We start from the raw sequence: 23181 nt of genomic DNA, 5'->3' as shown, positions 1-23181 counted from the left end.
CACATCAAAGAGAGGAAATTAAACTCATATTCAATTTCATTGATATACATACATTTTCTTATAAATTAGAAGATAAAGTGAAAGTGAAGTATTTGTCAGATATGGTGACCCATACTCGAAATGTGACCTCATCCAGAGAGTAGTGAACACACGCACAGCAAGCCGTGAACACACCAACACTCAGAGCAGTTGGCAGCTATCACTGCAGCGCCCAGGAAGCAATTCGGGGTGACGAGAACGACTCTCCAACCATTAGGGCACAACTGTCATAAACCATTTTTATAACCGATGCACAGGGACCGTGGTAATTAAAAAAAAACTTTAAATGACAAAAAATACATTCAGTTTAGCACTTCACATTTTAAGTTTGTGAAAACACTTTATTTAACCAAACCACACTGGATAAGCAATGGCTGCATCTCATTGACTAAAGCAGACATTCGACAAAGCGTCATTTCACTTAACTTGTGTCAAACTACATGCATAGCTTGGAAAATAATAAAAGATATACATAAACAGTCAGAACTTGTTTCAAGCAGTCATATCTAATTATATGTTTATTAGACAAGATATTCTAGGAGGAAGTGAAATGAGCAGGCCTTTCAAAGTGGTTCTTAACATATACTGTTATTTGAAATTAGGGTTTTAAAGTACTTCAGAATACTCAACAACTGGTAACTTGTTTTGCATTAATTTATGTCAGCGTTAAGGGTACAACTCATGATTCTGAGTATTTTACATAGGCCTATTGGCTGGTTGTTGCATGAAGTTCTAAATTTTGTAAGAATGTCTCAAAATAATAAAAACAAACAGTTGTATGTTGTGAGATATATGTTTGGTTACTCATACTGTTGTGTTCGCAGTTTTGGCAGATTTAGAGCAGCATAGGTGCTGTCGGCTTTACTGGGCCGTGACTTTTTACGCACTTTTAAAAAATCCACTTCTGCATACTGAAAGAGCAAATGGGGATGTATGTGAAAGCATTGTCAGTTCAGCTCTTTTATAACACAACAATTCTAAAATATTCAAGATATTTAGATCTGCAAGAATGATCAAGCAATTTATTAACAAATGATGTACCTGTAGTTGGTTTGGGTCTTCATGGACTTGATTCTGTTGTGAACATTCTCCCAATCTTTTAGTTCTAACAACAAAAACCTTTAATAGCCCTGAAGAATTAAACACAATAAGAACATATTAAGCAGGGCTGAACACTATGGTTGTTCATTTCGTAAAAGAATTAGGAAACTTGAAATATTAATGCATTAACAAGTACTGACTTAATAATGCTACAAATAGCACAATGTTAATATTTATTGAAACTGTTTTGAAAATAAATAACTCACCTATAACCACAATCAACAAAACACCAACCAGGACACCAAGTATGATGGTAAGATTTGTACACAGTTTTTGATTCTGTTGAATATATTTCACTTCTGTATGATTCTGATATTTATACCTGATCTCTTCATTTGGACTTTCTGTTGGCTCTGCAAATAATAGCTTTAATCAATTTCAGACTTACTCTACTTCATTACAGCAAATGAAAGATGTGTTTGTGTCTAATAGACTATGAATAAAAAAGTATTACAACATGAACACTTACCATTTATCTGCAGTCTGATGCCACTGCTGAATTTTGGAGGTGTATCTGTCTTCATACAGTAATAAACTCCTAATTCATTAACAGTGATGTTATTTATAAACAGATGATTTTTAGATTGTACTGAATATTTCTGTCTCAGAGTTGTGTCGAAGAGAAAATATGTTGTTGATAAAGTGCGTAATATCATCACAGGAGGATCTGGTACTTTCAGTAATAACCAGTAAATGTCTCCTTCATCCAGATCACAGTTTATAGTCACATTTTGTCCCAAATCAGTTAGTTGATCTAAAGCCTCTGCAGCTTGACACCATATGAAGAAATCTATGAGACAAAAACAAAGCCATAATAATTGAGATTTCACAATGAAAGACAAAATAAATTTATAAACAAACTGACAAGGCAAAGCAAATAATTTTCATGTAAATAAACATACAGATTTGAAGCTGTGTGATTCTCATGTTGTTGTCTTAATAAACACAAGCGAGCAAGCTGCTGTTTCTTATACTCTTACCCACATCAGGCAGAGGAAGTCAAGTTTGCTCTGACCACACTGTGCATGCCATTTTACACTTTCAACATCCTATGACCATCATCATTTTAATCAAGTTGCGACATTTAATTTGAGTTATTTCAATAAAATGATGTATGTTTGTTATATAATTCTTTTAAATCATCCTTTTCAGATGAAAGCTTGTACAAATTATTAACTAAGAGTATTACAATCTGTTTCAAACCCAGTGCATTCACCATACACAACAAATATAGCATAAAGTTAGGCTATATTTACTACAAATTTTTGTAAGGTGCTGTCAAATTATAAAGTTATTTAGGTATTTAAGTAAGGTCATAAAAAAAAGACTGAACATACATTAATAAAAATAAAGAATAAAAAAATATATAGTAGAGGCATGGTGTTAGTTCTAACAAAAGATGCATGGATGTTGCTGGATTGTGGTATTAAAGTAAAAATGTTGTGTTTGAAAGGGAAATGGTCTAAATGCTTGGTGGTTGTCAGTGTCTTTGTCTTTCTAATGTTGCTGTTGTCCAGCCATGATTTCTTCTTTGAGACTATTGTGAACTATCCTCTAATTATTTAGAGGAACCATGTGATTAAAGATTTTCAGGCTGTTACAAACCTTATATTTCACACACTGCCTATTGTTTTTTCAACAACTGCTGAAGACAATACATAAAGAAACTGAATGCCTGATTTGCTTAGGAATTGGATTTATTAGCTCTTCACTTCATCGTTCTCTAACTGAAAGTTTCATATTCTAATGAACACACTTTGTACTTATTATTAAAAAAGTGCTGGTAATGTATGTGTACAATAGACATTTTGTTTATAGCTAGAAAGCTAGATTATACATACAGTATGCTTTAAAAAAAATTAACTTGAAATTGCCACCTTGACACCACCCAAAATTATAATAAAATGTGGTAAACACATAAAGCCTTTTAACTTTTTTATTTTCCCTAAAACGTGCTAAATACATTGTACAATTACTGTTAATAAGTCCTATCTACACATATAAAAGTATTACAAGTCGCACAAAAAATATGTTGAACAACATTAAACAATATTCACCTGCCAATGCCCATCCGGTGAAAGTAATTAACCTGAACATTTCGAAAACAAGAGTGCTACAAAAACTAGCCATTGTAATAATAAGCGGAGATGGTGGTCTAGTGGGTTAAACCACTGAACTTATTTGAACTGGTAAATAAAAAGGTTGCTGGTTCGATCCCAGCAGCCACCACCAGTGTGTCCTTGAGCAAGACACTTTACTCCATGTTGCTCCAGGGGGATTGTCCCTGTAATAAGTGCACTGTAAGTCGCTTTGGATAAAAGTGTCTGCCAAATGACTAAATGTAATGTGACGTTTCAGCACCTGACAAATGGATAGTGACTTTTAAGTAGCACTTAAAGCACTGCTATGTTAAATGCTAAGATCCATCATTAGTGGGAAACCCAGCCCTGGCCGACGGGATCATGACAGCCCCATTTCTTTTGGAAAGGCACATTGACATTGATTGTGCCTTGTGCTCTCCCGTCCTGCATCTTAGCCCCGCCCACTTGTTTCCTTATTCATAATCCCATTCTCAGTTCATAACCTTAACTTGCCACTTTTGTTCCTCATTGATTTAATACCCTTTTTGTTTGCTTTCCTGGATCGTTAGTTTTCATCCCTGTCTTTTCCTTTTGCACCTGGTCTGTCTTTAAGTTAAGTTTAAGTCAAGTTTTTTTTGGTCAAGTTTATTGTTCTTGTTTTCCCCCTCAAGGGATTTTGGGTTATGTTTTCTCCTATGTCAATGAATTGTATTCCGTTGAAGACCTGTCAACCTGTCTGCGGGTCCCTCTGATGGCTGTTCCTGTCTGTGAGCCTCAAGTGTATTTTCCTGTCTGCGGGCACCCCAGGGGATGTTCCTGGGGACGGGCCCTCTGGTGTCTGTTCCTGTCTGTGGCCCTCCCAAATGTGATCCTTTCTGCGGGCCCCCCAGGGGTTGTTCCTGGGCACGGGAACGGGCATCTGTCAGCATCTAGGCATCATCCATTTCAGTTGTGGCAATGGTTAACAGGCGCTCCACCACTTCGCAGGACTTGTTCTCTTTTACAAATCGAATGACAATTGAAATATTTTCGCAGCCTCTTGGGTCACGGGTGCAATTCAATTTTAAAGTGTAATAGGAGTTTCCCACTTTCACGATGGTCTCAGTCACTACAGAGCTGAGTAAACCAATGAGCTCATTTTGAATATCCCTCTGGGGGGGCATGTTCCTCCCCGTGGCGCCTGCACTGGATGTTATATAAACGATGGATATAACACTGGATTTAGGGAACTGATATATGGCGTTGTCCCAGCGCTAAAAGATACTGGACCTGAACCACACGCGCGGTAAGTGTAACTGATATCTGTGTTTTGTTAGCAATTGGTGCGCACATAATTTAGGTCCAACTATCCCTCCCCCCGCACGCGTCTTATGTTTTCAGAAAGAATCCTACAGCTGTATCTGTCTTTTAAAATGAGATCAAACTGATACAACTACTGATATTTGAAGGGTACCATTCTATTCTGTAAGTACTCAAGATTAACATGAAATATGCAGAAAGGGTCTGAGTTATGGCCACTTTAATTTATATAGTTTTTATTTTTGTGGTGGCAGTCAAAGCCATTGAAGGCAAAGCCAGCAATCATGGCTAGCAGCACAGGGACTGTCCTAACGTCTTGGTTACGTATGTAACCTCAGTTCCCTGATGGAGGGAACGAGACGTTATTTCGAGAACGACAGATGGTGTTCGCCCTTGAGAACCAATCAACTCTGACTACTACAGAAAAGGCCAATGAAATTTGGCGAATGAAATTTGCATGCCGGGCTCCGCCCCCGGATATCCGGTATAAAAGGAAGCCGGCGTGCAGCATTCATTAACCTCTTGTTCTGAAGAGCCTGAGTGGGGGTGCTTGCTTAGTGATGGATGGAATGCCTGTTCTTAACCAGTGTCTGGGTAAGAAGGAAGGTTGGTGAGGTACCAATTTTCTTAGCCATGTGTTTGGGTAAGAAGAAAAGGGTAGATAGCACACACTGACCCAACCTCTTGGAGGGTGGGAAGGTGCTTTCGCAGGCATACGCCCCCTGCGGATGCCAGTCCTACATGTCGCCACGCAGGACGTGGGCTGACACCAGGTTTACGCGAAGGTTGTTTACCCTTGCGAAGGTGTTTGGGCGTAGCCCAACCCGCAGCTCTACAGATGTCTGCTAGAGAGGCGCTTCTCCCAGTGGCCAGGAGGTGGCTAAACTCCGTGGAGTGAGCCCTCACTGCAAATGGGCATGGGAGATTCAAACAGGAGGGCCGTCTTACTCAGGTGAGGAAGATCGTAAACCTCCAAGGGAACTCAACTCTGTAGCCAGCGTTGAAGCGGTCTCATGTGCATTACCCCAAGGGTAATCCAGAGATCCTGCATTATACCCAGGTCGGCCTTACCCTCGTGGGGCTCTCTCAACGCCTGGCCTGGCGGACCTGCAGGCCATGGCGAAGAGAGAAGAGGCAGCCCTTGGCTGCCCCACAATCGAGGGAAGTAAGGGAGGTGGAGCTGGTTTTTACTGGAGCGGTCCGTGAGTGAAGCGCTCCAAGTTTTACACAGCTCCTCATGCACCTCCGGAAACCCGGGTTAGCATGAATGACATCATTTCTGCTTCCTCCTAACTCGACCACTGGGGGTGGAGCTCGGATTCGTCAGAGTCGGATGTCAGTCTCCCTCCGATGCTGCGAGCGACATCTCATCTACGTCAGACATCGTTCCCGATGTGTGTGCGTGAGAAGCAGAGTAGCAGACGAAATGGTGGCTGGTTCCCGTAGGAAGACAGCCACCCGTGACCGCAACTTCTAAATGACAATCTGCCCCCAGTGCGCGCAGATCAACGAACGCTGCTTCAGTGTGCTGGACGCCCACACACCTAATGCAGCGATCGTTTCAATCCCCTGCCGCACCATAGAGAACAGCCACGCTGGAAAATGCTCAGTCAGTCCTGAAAAGGACTTTTAGATAAAATCTCACACACCTCGGAACTGCCGAGACGCCCAGGGGAAGGTCGCTGCAGGTAGGGACGATCCGCTGCTACACGTCGTAGATCCGGCAATGTAGAAGAAGAAGAATTCGTTAAATTCGTTCTGTTCGTAGTCATGAGCGAAGGCTCTGAAGAACAAAAGGTAAATGAATGCTGCACGCCGGCTTCGTTTTATACCGATATCCGGGGGCGGAGCCCGACATGCAAATTTAATTCGCCAAATTTCATTGGCCTTTTCTATAGTAGTCAGAGTTGATTGGTTCTCAAGGGCGAACCCCATCTGTCGTTCTCGACACAACGTCGAGAGACCGACAGAAAGGGAACAGCATGTCAAGTAGCAATTATTTAGGACCAATCAGTATAAGACCTTTTTATATAACGGATTTAAAGAAGTCATGACCACCTATGAGGAAAACAATTAGATGAATAGGCCTAACTTGTAAGACTAACTTGTAAGCTAAAGTGCCTCAGGAACCAAATGTAAGCCATTATGGTTTGCCAATATTGGTGCACAGATTGCAATCTTCCTTTTCTGGACGAGTTTCGAATCAGGCACTAAAATTGAGACTAAATTAAGGTATCTGTAATGAGAGTGTTTTGGGAGTGCTAACCCTCCCTCTGATCAAGTCTTTGCCGATGTGCAAAGCAGCAAGAAGTGAATCATCCTCATAATGGTATCCACTAAAAGTTCTTGTTAACTGGAAGTTGTGTTCGTCCATACTTCCGTATTCTGACTCATTTCTATGTAAAATGGAATTTTAAATAAGCATGAATAGTGCACATGGCTTGTGATTTTAAATGCAAATTGACTGGGAGTGTTAAAACAGGCCTGAAGTGTATTTCCAGATTTTAACTGAAGGTTATGAGTGCATGTGCATTTTCTAAAGTGAAGTAAACATTGTAATCTTACATGATAGAAATGTTCCATCGTAGATGCGAGCTAACTGAGGCATAGCCTACACCTTCACAATTTTGAAATGGAGGTAAGAATGGGACTCGCTTCCTTGGAATCGGCAGCATGTTGGCCCAAGTGAAAGAACCATGAGTCCAGTTTGCACACTTGCTCGTCTGGAGACTGGCACTCCAGGTCATACTCACTCTTCCATTCCGTGAAAGCAGATTTTTTATGAACAAACATTTCAGGCACTGGAATGATTTTACGAATGAGACTAAAATGGCCAACTTCCAGATCAGTATCCTATGGGAGCTGATTTTCCTGAACACATCTTGGCAAAGATTTTGCCTTCATCCTCCGGAAGTCAATTTGTCTATCGCATATCTCATCGAGGTTTATTATTTCAGAAAAGTAACTATTATATATCAAGATGATAATACAACTTCTATGATTATAAATCTTAAGAGAAATAAACGTTACTTTCATAATGTTTTTTTCTTTTAACTGAAATGTGAGAACCTCGAAGACGTAGCCTAAGTGGTCGACGAACGGGATATCCTGAGGATGCACCTGAAATTCTGGACAGGACGTGTCCCATACTAGGGGAGATTGAGTGCTGCACACTCCATTCCAGTAGGTGGCGAAAGCTAGTTTTGATAAGATAAAATGACATCGTTCAAAAGAACCGACTCGCAGAATGAATCGAAGTTCCCATCTAGCTACTGTTGAATCAAACAGTGTATGTTGGCGGAAGTCGTGTAGCGGATGTTTTTGGCTTGTTTTAACGTTATTCGAAAGTCACTTTCGTTTGTGTTTTATATTGGATTGTTTTATATTAAATATTTGAATGTTTGTGCACAATGACTCTAAGGTATGGTATAAAGAACTTTAAGTTAAATGTTTCAAACCGAGGAAACAGTAGTGTCAGTATTATCAGCTTGCGATGGTTAGGTTAGCATGGCCCCTGCTAAAGTATGTGGCAGGCTTTAAAAAAAAAAAAGGAACATTTGCTGCGACTTATGTTGTAATGCTGTCATGTCAAATGTACACGCGAGTTTTTACTTTTTTAAAATTATTAATGTATTCGTGGAACTCGCAATTACAAGGCGGCGACTATAAATTCTATGAAAGCTCCGACATAAGCATTGAAGAATGAAACGAAACGAAACTGGTAGTTAGGCCAGACTCCGCAAGAAACTTTATTTAATCGTGTAAGCATTAGCATTCATATATGAAAAGCCAACAAAATACATATTAGAAAAGAACGTGATCTCAGGACAATATAAAAGAGGAAATTTCAATCAAGTTTAACCTTGAAGGGTATCTAAGCTCATATATTATAAATAATGCTCAATGGACATCACTGTTTGGCCATTTGTGAGAGAAGGTTGATCAACAAAAATGTAAGTGTGTTAAATCTAAATGTGGATGTGCTTGCGATGTGCGTGCTTGTAAGAGTATATTACGTCACACATAAAATTAGAATTTGTTTTTTTACTATAATAATAGGCATCTGGTCACACTCTCCCTGGCAAAAATAACATTAGCTCTTCCTGGAAAGATTTCTTTAGTATCTGCAGCATTTAATTTAGGTCAACATAAAATCAAACGTTACCATTTTTGTATGTTGAATAACTTTTTTTTATTTGTAATCATCCCGTCAGGAGTGGCAGTCCTCTGATGTGGTCAGTTAGACGGTTTATGCAGAATATCTATTGCCTCCTTCTCTTCAACTGTCAGTCTGCTGCTAGTTCCATTTGAAAATACAATGCCTACTTTTCTAGATCCAATCAATTTGTAGTGGATAAAACTGACCACGCCCTCTATTTTCGTTGTACCCCGTTATTCGAAAATAGATCACACCAAGTCGATCACAACTTCTGGTTCACATTGTTTATGTTCAGAAATTCTCCATATTTTCTATTCTTTCTAGACTGCATATTTGTGTATGACCCATGATTTTTACTTAGAGCCATATATCTCTAAATCTTTGTTAGATATTGGCAGCATGTTCAACTTTACTACCTTATCTGCCTGTCTTTTTTCTGAAAATATTTTTTGTTTTCTTTTTTGCAGTTGCCTTATCCTCATTACAACTGTCCTGTTGACAAACAAGGGTAAGTAACTTACAAACAAATAATTTTAAAGGTTCATGCCATTTAATAAAAATCCAAACTGTGTATTAATGCCATTTTAATGTTATTTTCAGTTTCTCTGGAGGTCACTGTTACAGAATTCATCGGAGATTTTGCTATCTTACCATGTTTTTACAGAAACGGAATTAACCAAGTAAACTCAGTTTTTTGGAGACACAATGATAGTATAGAAGTGTGTGAATTCAATACAGGGAGTAGTTTGCAGGGTAAAAAGAACAACAGCAGAGTTGAATTTTGTCCTGAAGACTATAAAATTGGAAACTACACCATCAAAATTAACGATCTCAGAAAAACTGATGCAGGCGTGTACACCTGCTTCATTACTCCAGCATATTATCATGAGAACATACATCTCAACATCGAAGACAGAGGTTTGTAAAAATGAATTATCCTGTGGAGTTTTTATAAAAAGGATGAAAATCACAAAGAACACTAGAGAATCATGTGAAAACACTGTTCTATCTGCTTCAGCAGAAAAACCCAAACCTTAATCTGTCATCTGAAAACGACAAATGTTGTTGACTGCATTAGCTAGTCATGCTTCAACATTACTATGTAGTACTAAAAACAGTTTATAAAAGAGTCTTTTATGTAACAATTTGAGTAGCAAAATTGTCTCAACATTATCGTGGTCACAGGACTGTATGAAACTTTAGGTCTTCAGGGCCTAACTTAGAGAATGTTAGAAAAAAAATAGATGTTGCCTTCGTCAAGGTTCATCTGGTGCAATTGTTTTATTTTATACAAGGGATTTTAGGTCATTTGACCCACCTCATACTGTAACTCATACCTATAAGCAACGGCTATGATTAAAGGATAACGAAATGAGGATGCTTATGGCACAATTCAAGTCATCACTTGTCATTTAAAATATTGCAAAAAAAAATGTGTACCATGTACTTTATACCAATGTATTATCATACAGTGATATTTGATATTGTTACATCCCTAGTCTTTATAATAGAAGTGTAGTTTTTAATTTAGACTTTTTTTTTTACAGACGAATCACCATTGGCAATTGCTGAAGAAGAAAAAAAACGAACCCATATAGCTGCAATAATTAGTGCTATAACAATTTGTCTTCTGCTGTTTGGTGTTACTGCTTGTTTATGCTGCAAAAAAACTGTCCGTGTTTAAGTCACAGTAAAAATGTAAATATTGTTGTTGCATTACATTTCAAGTTATCATAACAAATATCCAAAAAGTATATCAAGCCGGAACTTTTCTAATATTTCATTTCTAAGCTGCAGTGATTTGTAACCAACAGCCCTTGATAAATGTAATCAGTTTCTCTTAGAATGACACATCATCTATAGACCTGTGATGCAAATTTTAAAGTGCCTATATGGAAAATAAAATTGTATTAGAGGCCTTATCACAATACCATAGGTCAACTGTTAAATTTCAATTAAAAATATTTTTTTTTCTGCACAGGAATTGTATAAATATTTGGCTATATTTGCACTTTTAAAACTGTTTTGGGTATGATGAGTGTTATGCAGTGATCCATATAAATGACTGGATTGTGCATAGAACACTTAACCAACGGCAGGAGGTGAAGGTACCCGAAGTGTTCGGGCCGCCATGTTGGTATACCCAACTGACAGAGAAGATTTGACTTGCAGTCAAAATAGCAATCTAAATAACCTGCTTTGCAACATATCATGCAAATGAATGTTTAAATAAATTTTTACTTGTGATGTTTTTTTTTCCAATGTTAATGTTTATTTAGGGCAGAATGGAGATCTTAATTGCGTGTGTAAGTGTTGTAATGTAATGTAAGGAAGTAAAAATACTTAAGTACATCATTTCTTTGGGAGTATCTGTGCTTTACTTGAGTCTTTATAATTCTGCATACTTTTACTGCACTACATTTCCTGAACAAAATGTATAATTTTCCTCTCATGCATTTCACCTAAGCATGATTGTTGCTACTAAGAAAAGCATAGAAACAGAACTGAAATAGACAACTTGGCGATAAGGTCCGCAATTTCTGTGCTGAACCAATTATTGGTTAAAGCTCAATGTGCAAGTCCACAAAGGTGTCCTCAGCGGTTAATTTCAACACAAGGTTTTAATGTGCTGTTTCAAGATACACTTTTAAAGATAAGCAGCTAATTTTTCAGTTTCAATGAATGATCAAATGACTGTATTGTAACTGAGGGAAATGCAAGGAAGGAAAGGAGTAAGGGCTAGACAAATTAGTTTATATTTTGTTCTAAGTTGTGGACATTTTCACTTAAGGGTGTACTCACTTCTGTTCCCAACGGTTTAGACATTAATGGTTGTGTTTTGAGTGGACAGCAAATTTACACTGTTATACAAGCTGTACACTCAATACTTTACATTGTAGCAGTGTCATTTCTTCAGTATTGTCACAAGAAAAGATAAAATAAAATATTTACAAAAATTTGAGGGGTGTACTCACTTCTTAGACACAACATCTTTTTTGTTTTATTATAAATTGGGCGGGATTTCATGTGACGGGTTGCCTTTGAGATCAGCACCCCCTAGTGTTGATCCATCGTGGTTTACCATGGTTCCCATAGTTTGCCAAAATCACGTGATTTAGCCAATCTGATGTACATGCAGTTGAATATACGCTCTGAAACACTGAATCGAGGGAAAAGATGTGTTGCTTTTGAAGCATCAGGAAGCAGTGTTTTGAAGGTGCCTCTTACTACTTGGTGAGACCGAGGAAGGTTACTGTCACCTTAATTTCAGTTTAATTCCAGCATTTATTTACAGTCGGAATATTGATAAATCATGACGGCCTGGTATTTTGTAAAGAATTTAAGTGATACTTTTACTATGATCATGAACATTTGCTGCTCTGGTACAGCTTGCCAATACGTGTCATAACGAATGGTGTCTGAGTCCAAGCCTCTACTCTTTTCAAGTGAGGGTACTGATTAAACACCTGTTTATTAGTACTTTTTATTCATATCGTACATTTGCAAAACTTTTATAAACCCTTGGTGTGTCGCATAGCACTCTTCCATCTCATAAATAATTCAAATTATGCGGATGCAGCATCATCCATGACATCTGTCATACTAACCTTTTATAGTTTTCATATTCGACTTGCTTTACTGAAAACAAGTTCAGCTTTATTGTTATTCCGCTACACGTAGAGACATACAGTGGAACAAAACGTAGTGGCTCACAGGACCACAGTGCTAGATAAATACAGACATACAACAGTGGAGTAAAAAAAGAATACACCTTCACACAAACTAACCTACACAAACTTATCTACCTTTTTACTGAGAGAGAGACTATAAATAATGTAATAATTTAGGCAGTGTTAATACTTCCCATATTATAATTTTATTAATAAAGATGTGGCAGTAACTGAGACATTAAAGAACAAGACAACAGATATTGTGTGAATACTACGAATCTTATAATCTAGTAAATAAAGCAACAACACTTTCTGATATGGTTGCACAGTGCACAGGTCGGTGCCATGGTAGGATTGCTATGCTTAAGTTTAAAATACTGCCGATGACAGTGTTTTCAAAATGGTAACATCGTCAGTACGGTAGTACCGTAACTAATGTTGTGCGCATGCCAGTTACATATAAACACCTGCATTTTGTTCATAAATGTCTGCATAAATGTGTTTTGGAGTGCTGCGTAACCTTTCTGCTGTGCCCTTTATGAGTGCGAAATCCTGTGAAGATTACTTTATATGGTATTAGTTTGAAAACCAATCGACGACGGAAAACCAATCTGCCGTCAATGTCTCCAGAGATTTCAGACCAAAGGTGGAAACAACAGCAACCTCATTAAACACCTTCGAAGTCATCCTGCTGCTATTGTAGAATACACAAAGGTTGGTAGAACTTATTTTACTTTCAGTTTTTTTAGGGTTAAGAATGTTCATTAATAAAAAATTGGCCATTGCACGTTGTTGTTTGGGCTGCATTTTACCAGGAGTCTTAGCAGCTCAAATGTTCCTTTAATACACCACACTATCTGTAGATAAGTTTTATCGTGACAACGTGACAACTCTACTATCGGATTGACATTCCTACATAAAAAAAGACTTTGTCCAATAACTGAAATCTGTAAATGTAACATAAAATGCCGTCATTTTGCAATTTTTTATGCATTTTCAATTACATTTATTAATTTGGGAGATGCTTTTACCAAATCGACTTACGAGTAGGAGAGCACATACATCACCCCGTCCTCAAACGTCGTGCTGTGAGAGATAGGCAGAGAGTTGGTTGAATACTACCCTTTCCAGGACCTTGTATAGGAAAGGTAGGAGTGAGATTGGTCTGTATTTGCTGAGTGTTCTTAGTGAGGGTCTTACTGAGTGGCTTACCAGGGCTTGTTTAAATGAGGTGGGGGCAGTACCAGTGGTGATGGAGGGGTTTATAATCTGTGTGAGTTGAGGCAGTAGAGACGGAGAGGTAGCCTGTTGGAGGCGGGAAGGGATCGGGTAGAAGGGACATGTAGTAGACTGGCTGGAAAGGATCTCGGTCTCCGAGAGGTGAGAGAAAGAAGGGAGTTGAGGATAGCAAGGTGTAAGAGAGAGATCAGGGATGCGTTGAGCAGAGAATTGCCTGCTGATGGTCCCCACTTTGTCAGTGAAGAAGTTGGCAAAGGCACTTCCCATTCACAGCCCTTAGCTTGGTCCGTTGGTCCCGAAGAGTCTCAGAAGCCAAAAGGGTGTCAAGAGCACGTGCAGGCCTAGAGGTAAGAGGGCAGACACTGTCAAGACAGGATGTTAAGGTTGTACAGAGCTTATCATCATTTTCCTCAACGTTGAGAGATGAGTAAAGGGTTGTGGTGGAAAGGGAGGAAGATACCATTGACGAAAAGCAGGTGGGAGAGAGGGATTGAATGAATAAATAAAGCATTTATATAGCGCTTTTTTGTGTATTGCTGTACACCCAGAGACATTTACAATCATATGAGGGGGGTCTCTCCTCAACCACCAACAGTACAACGGCGCCAGTGATCTCGCCACACACCAGCTATAGGTGGAGAGGATAAGAGATATAGCCAATTGAGAGGATGGGGATTATTAGGAGGCCATAATTGGCAAAAGCCAGTGGAAGGAATCTGGACTGGACACCTGGGTTACACCCCTACTCTTTACAAGAAGTGCTATGGGATCTTTAATAACCACAGAGAGTCAGGACTTCGGTTTCATGTCTCATACGAAGGCCGGGGTTGGGGTGGAGGTAGTCTCGGCAGACGTCACACCCACGGACCGTTGGCTGAACGTCTGATGCATAAGGCAAACTTTTCTGGAAACACTTCAGTATGTTCAAAGTCGTCATTTGATTGGTTACATACGGTTGACATAAGATTACATGGTGATTGCACGGTATTCAAATGAGGTGTTGCTGTAAGGAAAAGACAGAGGATTGAACTTCCAGGTGTTGGAAACAAGCAAACCTGTTCCCCCTCCTCGCCCAGAAAAACGAGGCTTGTGGGTGACGTTGTTGGAGAGGGCTGATGGAGTATCAGTGTTCTCTTTACAGATCCATGTTTCAGTCAATTCCAGAACATTGAGATTAGACTAACTGGAGAAGGCTGGGATGAAGTCTGCTTTGTTGACAGATGACTAGCAGTTTTAGGGCCCTACATCCAGACAAGCAACCTGATGAGGGCTAATGCAGAGTGACCGAATATGGTGCTGAGGTCTTCACTGTGTACTTTTTCCTGGAGATTGCAGTTAGGCAGTTTGTTGCCTTGACCTTTACTACCCTTGCCATGTTGCAGACGTTGTGTCACTGTTGGATAGTTAATTTTCTGCCCCCTGTGGGAAGTGTTTTTTTCTGTTCTATTTTAGTTCTGTTCTTGTTTTCCTCCACCGTGTTTGCTAACTGTTTTAGCATGTGAGCAGGATGTACTTTAGATAATGTTTCCGTAATGTTTTTTTTTTAAATGTTGTTGTTTATGGCATGCAAGAACTTTATGAAGAGTTAAAAAATGTTTTGCAATTGAGTCAATCGTATAGCCTATCCATTAAGTCTTCTTTTTTGTAGCACAACCATACAGAATAAAAGTAATATGAAGGTTAGAAGAATGGTGACGGAAATTTCATTTTTTGGGGGTGGCAGCGTTTTTATCTTAACATGGGGCAATTTCTATCACTGGATTGCTTTTTGAGAATTCATTCTATAGCTCAAATATGTTTTTTGACTACAGTTGAAATATAGACTAAACTAAATATATTCAAATTATTTTTTTATTGACGATCTAATTGATTTTATTTACCTTTTCTTCTAATTTAGATTGTAGTTTAAATCAAATGTTTATTTCTGCTTACATGTATTTATTGATTGATTATAAGGTTTGAAGTGAATTGACAAATTTCACAACAGCAAAAAATAATTGTGTGTTTCTCAGAAAGATGAAATAGTAGTGTGTGCAGTTTCAGGGTGTGCTCTTTTCACAATGGTGTGGGACTAGCTTTAGTGGTTGTTAGATTTTATTTTTCCCATAGATAAATAAGCCCACATAAATGAATGAGTAAGTGTAGCCTATGTGTGGTTTTAAGGCTCACAGAGTGGATAGCTACTAGCTGAGCGGACAGCTGGCTAAATGTGGAGGAAGAGGATTTATTTAAAGCTAAACATTCTTTGTCTGACATGCTGTTTTCTATACCTTATTTGGTATAACAGGTGTCATATTGTGCAGTATATAAGGATTTGTCTTCCCTGAAATAAATGAGTTCAAAAGCTGGATGCCTTAGTGTCTAGTTCTTGTGCTCCCAGATCTGCAGAAGAATTCTCTTACAACATCCAACCTATTTCTGATTTGATTTTAAGTGTAATCCAAAACACAGAAAGAAACTTAGTGTTCGAAAGGAACCTGAAGTTTAACAGTGGTTTAAGCAGATTTCACTCATACTTTGAATGAAAGCTGTACAGCAAAACAATTACATCAAACCCCAGAGAGATCCATCAGGACATAAACAGACAGGTGAACAATTTAATTGGTCTCTATATAGCTGGTTCTAAATTGTAACATTATTGATCTGGTGTCCTACTAATCCTTACAGATGTCCTGATTTTATCTGCATGCAAATGCTGAGATTTACTGTTTCTAATACTATTATCATTGTTATAAGTTTTCATGATGCATGCTCATCTTTTGGAAAATATCTGTCCCTTGAGTACTAGGGTTGTTCATATTCTATTGTTTTCAATGTGAATCTGAGGAAACTCGCTCCTGGACTTTACTTATATTTAGTAATAACTAAATGGCAGGTGGAGTTGATATCATGCCAGGAACGCTAAACCTAAATGTTTCCCTTTTTTTGAAGTGGAGCTGCTGTTCTTTTGGCACACATAACTCTGGTTCCCTTTCTGTCGGTCTCTCGACGTTGTGTCGAGAACGACAGATGGGGTTCGCCCTTGAGAACCAATCAACTCTGACTACTATAGAAAAGGCCAATGAAATTTGGCGAATGAAATTTGCATGCCGGGCTCCGCCCCCGGATGTCCGGTATACAATGAAGCCGGCATGCAGCATTCATTTACCTTTTGTTCTTGAGAGCCTTCGCTCATGTCTACGAACAGAACGAATTCAATGATTCTTCTTCTACATTGCCGGATCTACGACGTGTTGCAGCGGATCGTCCCTACCTGCAGCGACCTTCCCCTGGGCGTCTCAGCGGTTCCGGAGGTGTTAGAGCGCGGCATGTCCCACTGTTCTCTTGGGTGCAGCACCCTCATCAAGGAGGGAGATGGACACGATCGCTGCGTTAGGCGTCTGGGCGTTCAGCATGCTGAAGCAGTGTTCGTTGACACATCATTGTCATTTAGAAGTTGCGGTCACGGGTGGCTGTCTTCTTACGGGAACCAGCCACCATTTCGTCTGCTACCTGGGCTGTGACATCTGTGGCTAAGGCCCAGATGACCACCCAAGTTAGCAGCGTTAGTGATATGGGGAACTCTGCGAACGTAAACCCGCCAGCCAAGTGCTCACCGGCCGATGCATGGTTACTGAGAGCGGCCAACACTGTCTCGATGGCTAATGAGGGCGGTCCGTCTTGGTTACTCGATCCAGTTCGCCAGAGACTCTCCCAAGATTCGGGGCATCATATCTCCCTCTGTCAGAGGCAGGGACGCCTCCGTACTTCGGGTAGAGGTCACCACCCTTCTGGCAAAACAGGCATCAAGTTCGTCCCTCAAAACCAAGATGTTCAGTGGGTCACGACCTGAACTTCACCGTTCCCAAGTGTGACGAGTCACCCCTGGCGCAATCAGCGTCGCCATGGAAATGGGAGAAATCAGAACAACGCACCTGCAGCTTATCGGATTCCTCATCAGCGGCTCGTTTACGGACCACTACAAAAGATACGGGAACAGACTCACTGGTGAGCAACGTCTCCCAGACAGGGAAGCCTAACCACGCTGTCATTTCTTCTACCCTTAGGCTCAGACTAAAGAGAGCTGGTAAAGAACCTTCCTGGAGGAGCAAAACCACTTCCTGGATCACCCGGAAGAAACAAGAACCTCCCGACCGGATATCTGACTTGTACCCACGAGGAAAGCAGGCTAACCGGCTTACCTGGCTGAAATAATTCTAAGAATTATAATAAACATACCCTCCGGGGCTACTAATTGCACTTCTCGTGTACGTGTCGTTGCTCTACCCGTGACACCAAGAAAGACGGCGGGTTGTCCCCGAATGTCTGCGTACCTTGAACAGAGCACCTTCACAAGCTGCCGTTCAGGGTGCTCACACAGAGGTGCGTCCTGACATCTATCAGGTGTCAGGATTTGTTCGTGGCAATCGACCTGAAGGACGCTTACTTTCATGTCTCGATCCTCCTCGACACCGGCCGAGGCGGGCATATCAGTACAGAGTCCTCCCTTTCGGTCTGTCCCTGTCTCCACGGTCTTCACGAAGGTCGTGGAAACCGCCCTTTCTCCCTGAGGGGAGGAAGGCGAGCGGGTACTAAAGTATCTCAGCGATTGGCCTATCTTGGCACACTTGTGAGATCTGTTATGTACACAAAGGGAACAGGTGTTCCAGCACCTAGATCGATTGGGACTCCAGGTCAGCCAAGAGAGGGGCAAGCTCTCCCCAGTGCAGAGCTTCCTCTTTCTCGGTATGGAACCAGTGTTGAACTGTCTGAAATGAAAATTTTTGGCAGACAGTGGTCCCCCTGAAATAATTCAGAGGCTCCTGGGACACATGGCGTCCTCGCGGGTTAATACCCCTCAGGTTGATGCACATGAGACCGCTCCAACACTGGTTTCAGAGTCGAGTTCCGAGGAGAGCGTGGCACACCGGCAGCAGGCGCATGGTGATGACGCCCTGCTTCCGACGCACCATAACCCCTAGTCTTCCATGACTTTTTTGACGGACTCAGGTCCCTCTGGGCAGGTTATGAGACAGGTCGTGGTGACGACTGGTGTCTCCCTGCAGGGGTGCGGTGCAGTGTGTAACGGGCACGCAGGCGGGGCGTTGGACGAACCCCCGCCTGCGCTGGCATATCAATTGCCAAGAGTTGTGGGCTGTGCTACTTGCACTGAGCAGGCTACGGCCTCTGGTGCGAGACAAGTACGTGTTGGTCCATGGACAGCACTACAGCTATAGCGTACACAGACCGTCAGGGTGGTGTTCATTCACAGCAGCTAAAACAACTTGCTTGACGCCTCCTCCGGTGGAGTCAACAGGTGACCCGTTCCCTGCGGGCCACACACACCCCGGGCAAACTGAACTAGACAGCAGACGTGCTTTCTCGCCAGTTTATGCCTCGTGAAGAGTGGCGACTCTATCAGGGGAGGGACACGTTCTGGCATCCCAGATCAGACCTCTGGAACACCCATGTCTAGTCTCTAGACGGGACGAGAAGATCCTGAGATGGCTACTCCCCCTGGCAGAGACCATCACCCAGGCTAGGGCCCCATCTACTAGGCGGTTACACGCCTCTAGACGGCGCTTCTTTTCGTCCTGGTGTCTCTCTCAATGAGAAAGACCTACTGAGGTGCTCGATCAGGATTGTGTTTTCCTTCTTACGAGCCTGGAGACTAACATCTCCCCTCCACACTGAATGTGTATGTAGTCGCTATTGCCATTCATCACGACTCAGTCGGTGGAAAGTTTCTAGGGCAACACAACCTGGTCACCAGGTTCCTAAGGGGCGCGAGAGGGCGAAATCCGCCTCATCTCCGCTCCATACCCTCTTGGGACCCTAAGTGGTCCTGGGGAGCCTCCGTGCCCCCCAAGAGCCCCTCGGAGGTTCCGATCTTCCTCACAGAGTAAGACGGCCCTCCTGACGGCGCTCACTTCATTCAAGAGGGTAGGGGACCACAGAGCATCCTCGGTGTCCCCGGATTGCCTTAAATTCGGCCCTGGAAACTCTCACGTTATCTTGAGACCCAGGCCCGGATGCGTGCCCAAGAAGTTCCCACTACTCCCTCCAGGGCCAAGTGGTGAACTTGCAGGCGCTCCCCATAGGGGAGGAAGACCCAACCCGATCAGTGTTGTGTCCAGGACGTACTGGACCGCACGCAGTGCTCTGAAGCTCTGACCAGCTCCGTGTCTGTTGGAGGACAGCAGAAGGGGAAGGCTGTCTCCAAACAGAGGCTGGCGCACTGGGGCGTGGACGCCGTTACGACGGCATTCCGATCTCAGAATCTCCCATGCCCATTGGCATTGAGGGCTCACTCCACACGGAGTTTAGCCACCTCCTGGGCACTGGCAGAAGCGCCTCTCTAGCAGACATCTGTAGAGCTGCGGGTTGGGCTACGCCCAAACACCTGCGCAAGGGTTAAGAACCTTCGCGTAAACCCGGTGTCAGCCCACGTCCTGCGTGGCGACATGTAGGACTGGCATCCGGGGGGGCGTATGCCTGCGAAAGCACCTTTCCACCCTCTAACAGGTTGGGTCAGTGTGCTATCTACCTTTTCTTTTTACCCAAACACATGGCTAAGAAACTGGTACCTCACCAACCTCCCTTCTTACCCAGACACTGGTTAAGAATAGGCATTCCATCCATCACTAAGCAAGCACCCCCTGGGGGGCTGGCTGGGCAGAGCAGCCTTCCCCCTTAGGCCGGGATACCATGTGAGCTATCACAGATAGCTCTAACCGGACCTAGTGCTACTGGACGTCTGTAACACCCCCTCCGTGGGCTGTACCGTCTGATGTATCCTCATGAGAATGGTTCCCACTCCTGGTAACCCATGAGCTTCCCCAGGTGGACCTCCACCTCGCGGTTAACTACCCAGTCCGCACATTCCATGCATTCTCCTCCAAGGACGAGACCATACCTATATCCACCATATTCTTCCCCACTGGTATGAGGTGGCCTCTGCGACAACGTCGAGAGACTGACAGAAAGGGAACGTCTTGGTTACGTATGTAACCTCAGTTCCCTGATGGAGGTAAATGAATGCTGCATGCCGGCGTCCTTTTATACCGGACATCCGGGGGCGGAGCCCGGCATGCAAATTTCATTCGCCAAATTTCATTGGCCTTTTCTATAGTAGTCAGAGTTGATTGGCTCTCAAGGGTGAACCCCATCTGTCATTCTCGACACAACGTCTCGTTCCCTCCATCAGGGAACTGAGGTTACATACGTAACCAAGGCGTTTTCTTTTAATATATACAACTTATTGTCACTTTATTAGGTACATGTTCAAATATCTAATTATTCAATGAAAGATCTGCAATTCATTGCTTTTAGGTATGCAGACATGGTCAAGAGGATCTGCTAGAGTTCAAAATGGGTTTGAAAGGTGACTTGAACATGACAGTTCCCTGATACACTCACACATCTGGCAGACGTCACCAAACTTAGACGCAATGAACTTGGAAGCTATAGACCGAATTTAAATCTCCCGTACTTGTCTAAAATACTAGGAAAAGTAGTGTCCACTCAGTTGTGTACTTTCCTACAAAATCATGACATACACGAAAAGTTTCAGTTTGGCTTTAGACCGCATCATAGCCTGAAACTGCGCTCGTTAGAATTACAAATGACCTTCTTATTGCATCAGATAAAGGAAAAATCTCACTCTTAGTCCTTCTTGACCTTAGTGCTGCTTTCAATACTGTAAACCATAAAATACTATTAGATCATTTACACAATTATCCCGGTATTCAGGGACAAGCACAACAATGGTTCAGATCTTACTTAACAGACAGATATCAATATGTCCATTTAAACGGGAAATTGTCAAATCTCACGCAACTAAATTATGGATTACCTCAGGGATCGGTTTTAGGACCCCTGCTTTTCTCCATATACATGCCAGCCTTTCACCTTTGCTCACCAGCTCCGAGACGCCCGAGGGGAGTACATATCAGGCTTTGATGGATTCAGGCTGTAACCAAACCTCAATTCATCAAAGCCTGATTCAATTTGTGGCAATGGATACGGCCGCATGGTTAAAGTGATGTTTGTGCACGGGGGCGTGGTGAACTACCCTTTGGTGCCGCTGACCATACAATTTCGGGGTCAAAAGCATAGTGTAGAGGTGGCTGTTAACGAACAATTTTGGGAACAAATTGGCCATTGTTTTCGGTATTACTGGGGCAATTATGTGCGGATGTTTCTGGGCGCAACCAACGGCGACGGGGAGGGGCGGTCGCACAGGTAGGAGAGGATGAGCCGGGACCTCGGATGACTGCCACAGAGGAGCGGAGAGCTGTGGAGAAAAGGAATCTCTCCCAGGGCGATGATTTTCCTATGGAGCAATCTCAGGATGAATCGCTCAAACACATGTTTGATCAATTCCGTACCATCGACGGCCAACTCTCCACCCTGCGCAGCCGTTATCCTATCCGTATTTCGCCATTTTAAAAGACAGATTGTATCGAGTGACCCAGGACACTTCGTCAAAACAGGATACAACCCCGTTAGTCATACCAAAAAGCCGTCGGGAAATGCTTTTCCAGGCAGCTCATTGTAATCCAATGGCGGGGCACCTAGGACAAGCCGCAACTGTAAATCGCCTAACGACGCAGTTTTTCTGGCCGGGCATTCAGGAGAACTTGCGCAGGTGGTGCGCGTCTTGTCCTGAATGCCAGTTTGTAAACCCACCGGCCACCCCAAGGGCGCCATTGTCCCCGCTTCCCCTGATGCAGGTCCCCTTCGACCGAATTGGCATGGACCTGATCGGGCCGTTAGATCCGCACGAGGGCATCGATTTTCGCTAGTCATCGCTGACTACGCAATACGATACCCCGAGGCAGTGCCGTTATGCAGCATTTGGCGACTAGTGTTGCGGGTGGCTTTTTTCGATTAATCTCCCGTGTGGGAATCCCGAAAGAGGTTCCCACAGACCAAGGCACGGCGTTCATGTCGCGGACCCTCCGCGAACTGTACGGGTTATTGGGGATTAAAACGGTTCGTACCACCATCTACCACCCACAAACAGATGGCCTGGTTGAACGTTTTAATCGTACGTTGAAAACCATGATCCGGAAATTCGTTCGCGGGGACGCCAAAAATTGGCATAAGTCGCTGGAACCCCTGTTATTTGCGGTCCGGGAGGTCCCCCAAGCCTCCACGTGGATTTCCCCATTCGAGCTTCTCTATGGTCATCAGCCTCACAGGGTCTTAGACCTCCTAAGGGAATCTTGGGAGGACGGACCTTCCGCGAGTAAAGATTAAATTCAATATGTCCTGGACCTGAGAACAAAATTCCATACACTGGGGCGATTCTTTTTTTGTTGCAGACCCAGGACAGACAGAGCTGGCAGTATAACAGGGGCGCCAGGTTACGTAAAATTGCACCAGGAGAGAAAGTGCTTGTATTACTCCCAACGTCCAGTTCTAAATTACTCGCTAAGTGGCAAGGGCCATTTGAGGTCACACGGTGTATAGGGGATCTCAATTATGAGGTAGTTCGATCGGACAGGAACCGGGCACATCAGATTTACCACCCCAACCTCCTCAAAAAAAAAGGATTGAGGCGAACACCGTGATGCTGGCGACGACAGTGAGCAGAGTGGATGATCTC

At 42.5% G+C, this 23181-nt stretch overlaps 1 protein-coding gene across 5 annotated transcripts in view; it reads right to left on the bottom strand.

The window, feature by feature from the left end:
* Positions 1–359: 359 nt before the first annotated feature.
* The window catches only part of LOC130430116 (uncharacterized), a 60650-nt gene continuing 37828 nt past the window's right edge, over positions 360–23181 (bottom strand). For 3 of the 5 annotated variants that reach the window (XR_008907728.1, XR_008907731.1, XR_008907730.1), the window contains 4 exons: positions 1610–1930; positions 1347–1493; positions 1081–1169; positions 360–950 (listed from right to left, as the gene is read on the bottom strand). Coding sequence is in view for 1 of the 5 variants with exons in the window: in XM_056759090.1 (XP_056615068.1) it covers positions 840–950; positions 1081–1169; positions 1347–1493; positions 1610–1930; positions 2043–2067 (693 nt within the window). In the remaining 4 variants the exon portion in view is untranslated. Of the gene's footprint in view, positions 951–1080; positions 1170–1346; positions 1494–1609; positions 1931–2042; positions 4845–13394; positions 13485–13562; positions 13931–23181 lie in introns of those variants that run through there. The other 2 variants (XR_008907729.1, XM_056759090.1) reach the window with 2 other exon arrangements.

Source organism: Triplophysa dalaica, chromosome 10 (genome assembly GCF_015846415.1).
Source record: "Triplophysa dalaica isolate WHDGS20190420 chromosome 10, ASM1584641v1, whole genome shotgun sequence".
NCBI classification, from domain to species: Eukaryota; Metazoa; Chordata; class Actinopteri; order Cypriniformes; family Nemacheilidae; genus Triplophysa; species Triplophysa dalaica.
The sequence above is the reverse complement of the archived record's forward strand: the minus strand, read 5'-3'. Positions and strand labels throughout refer to the sequence as shown.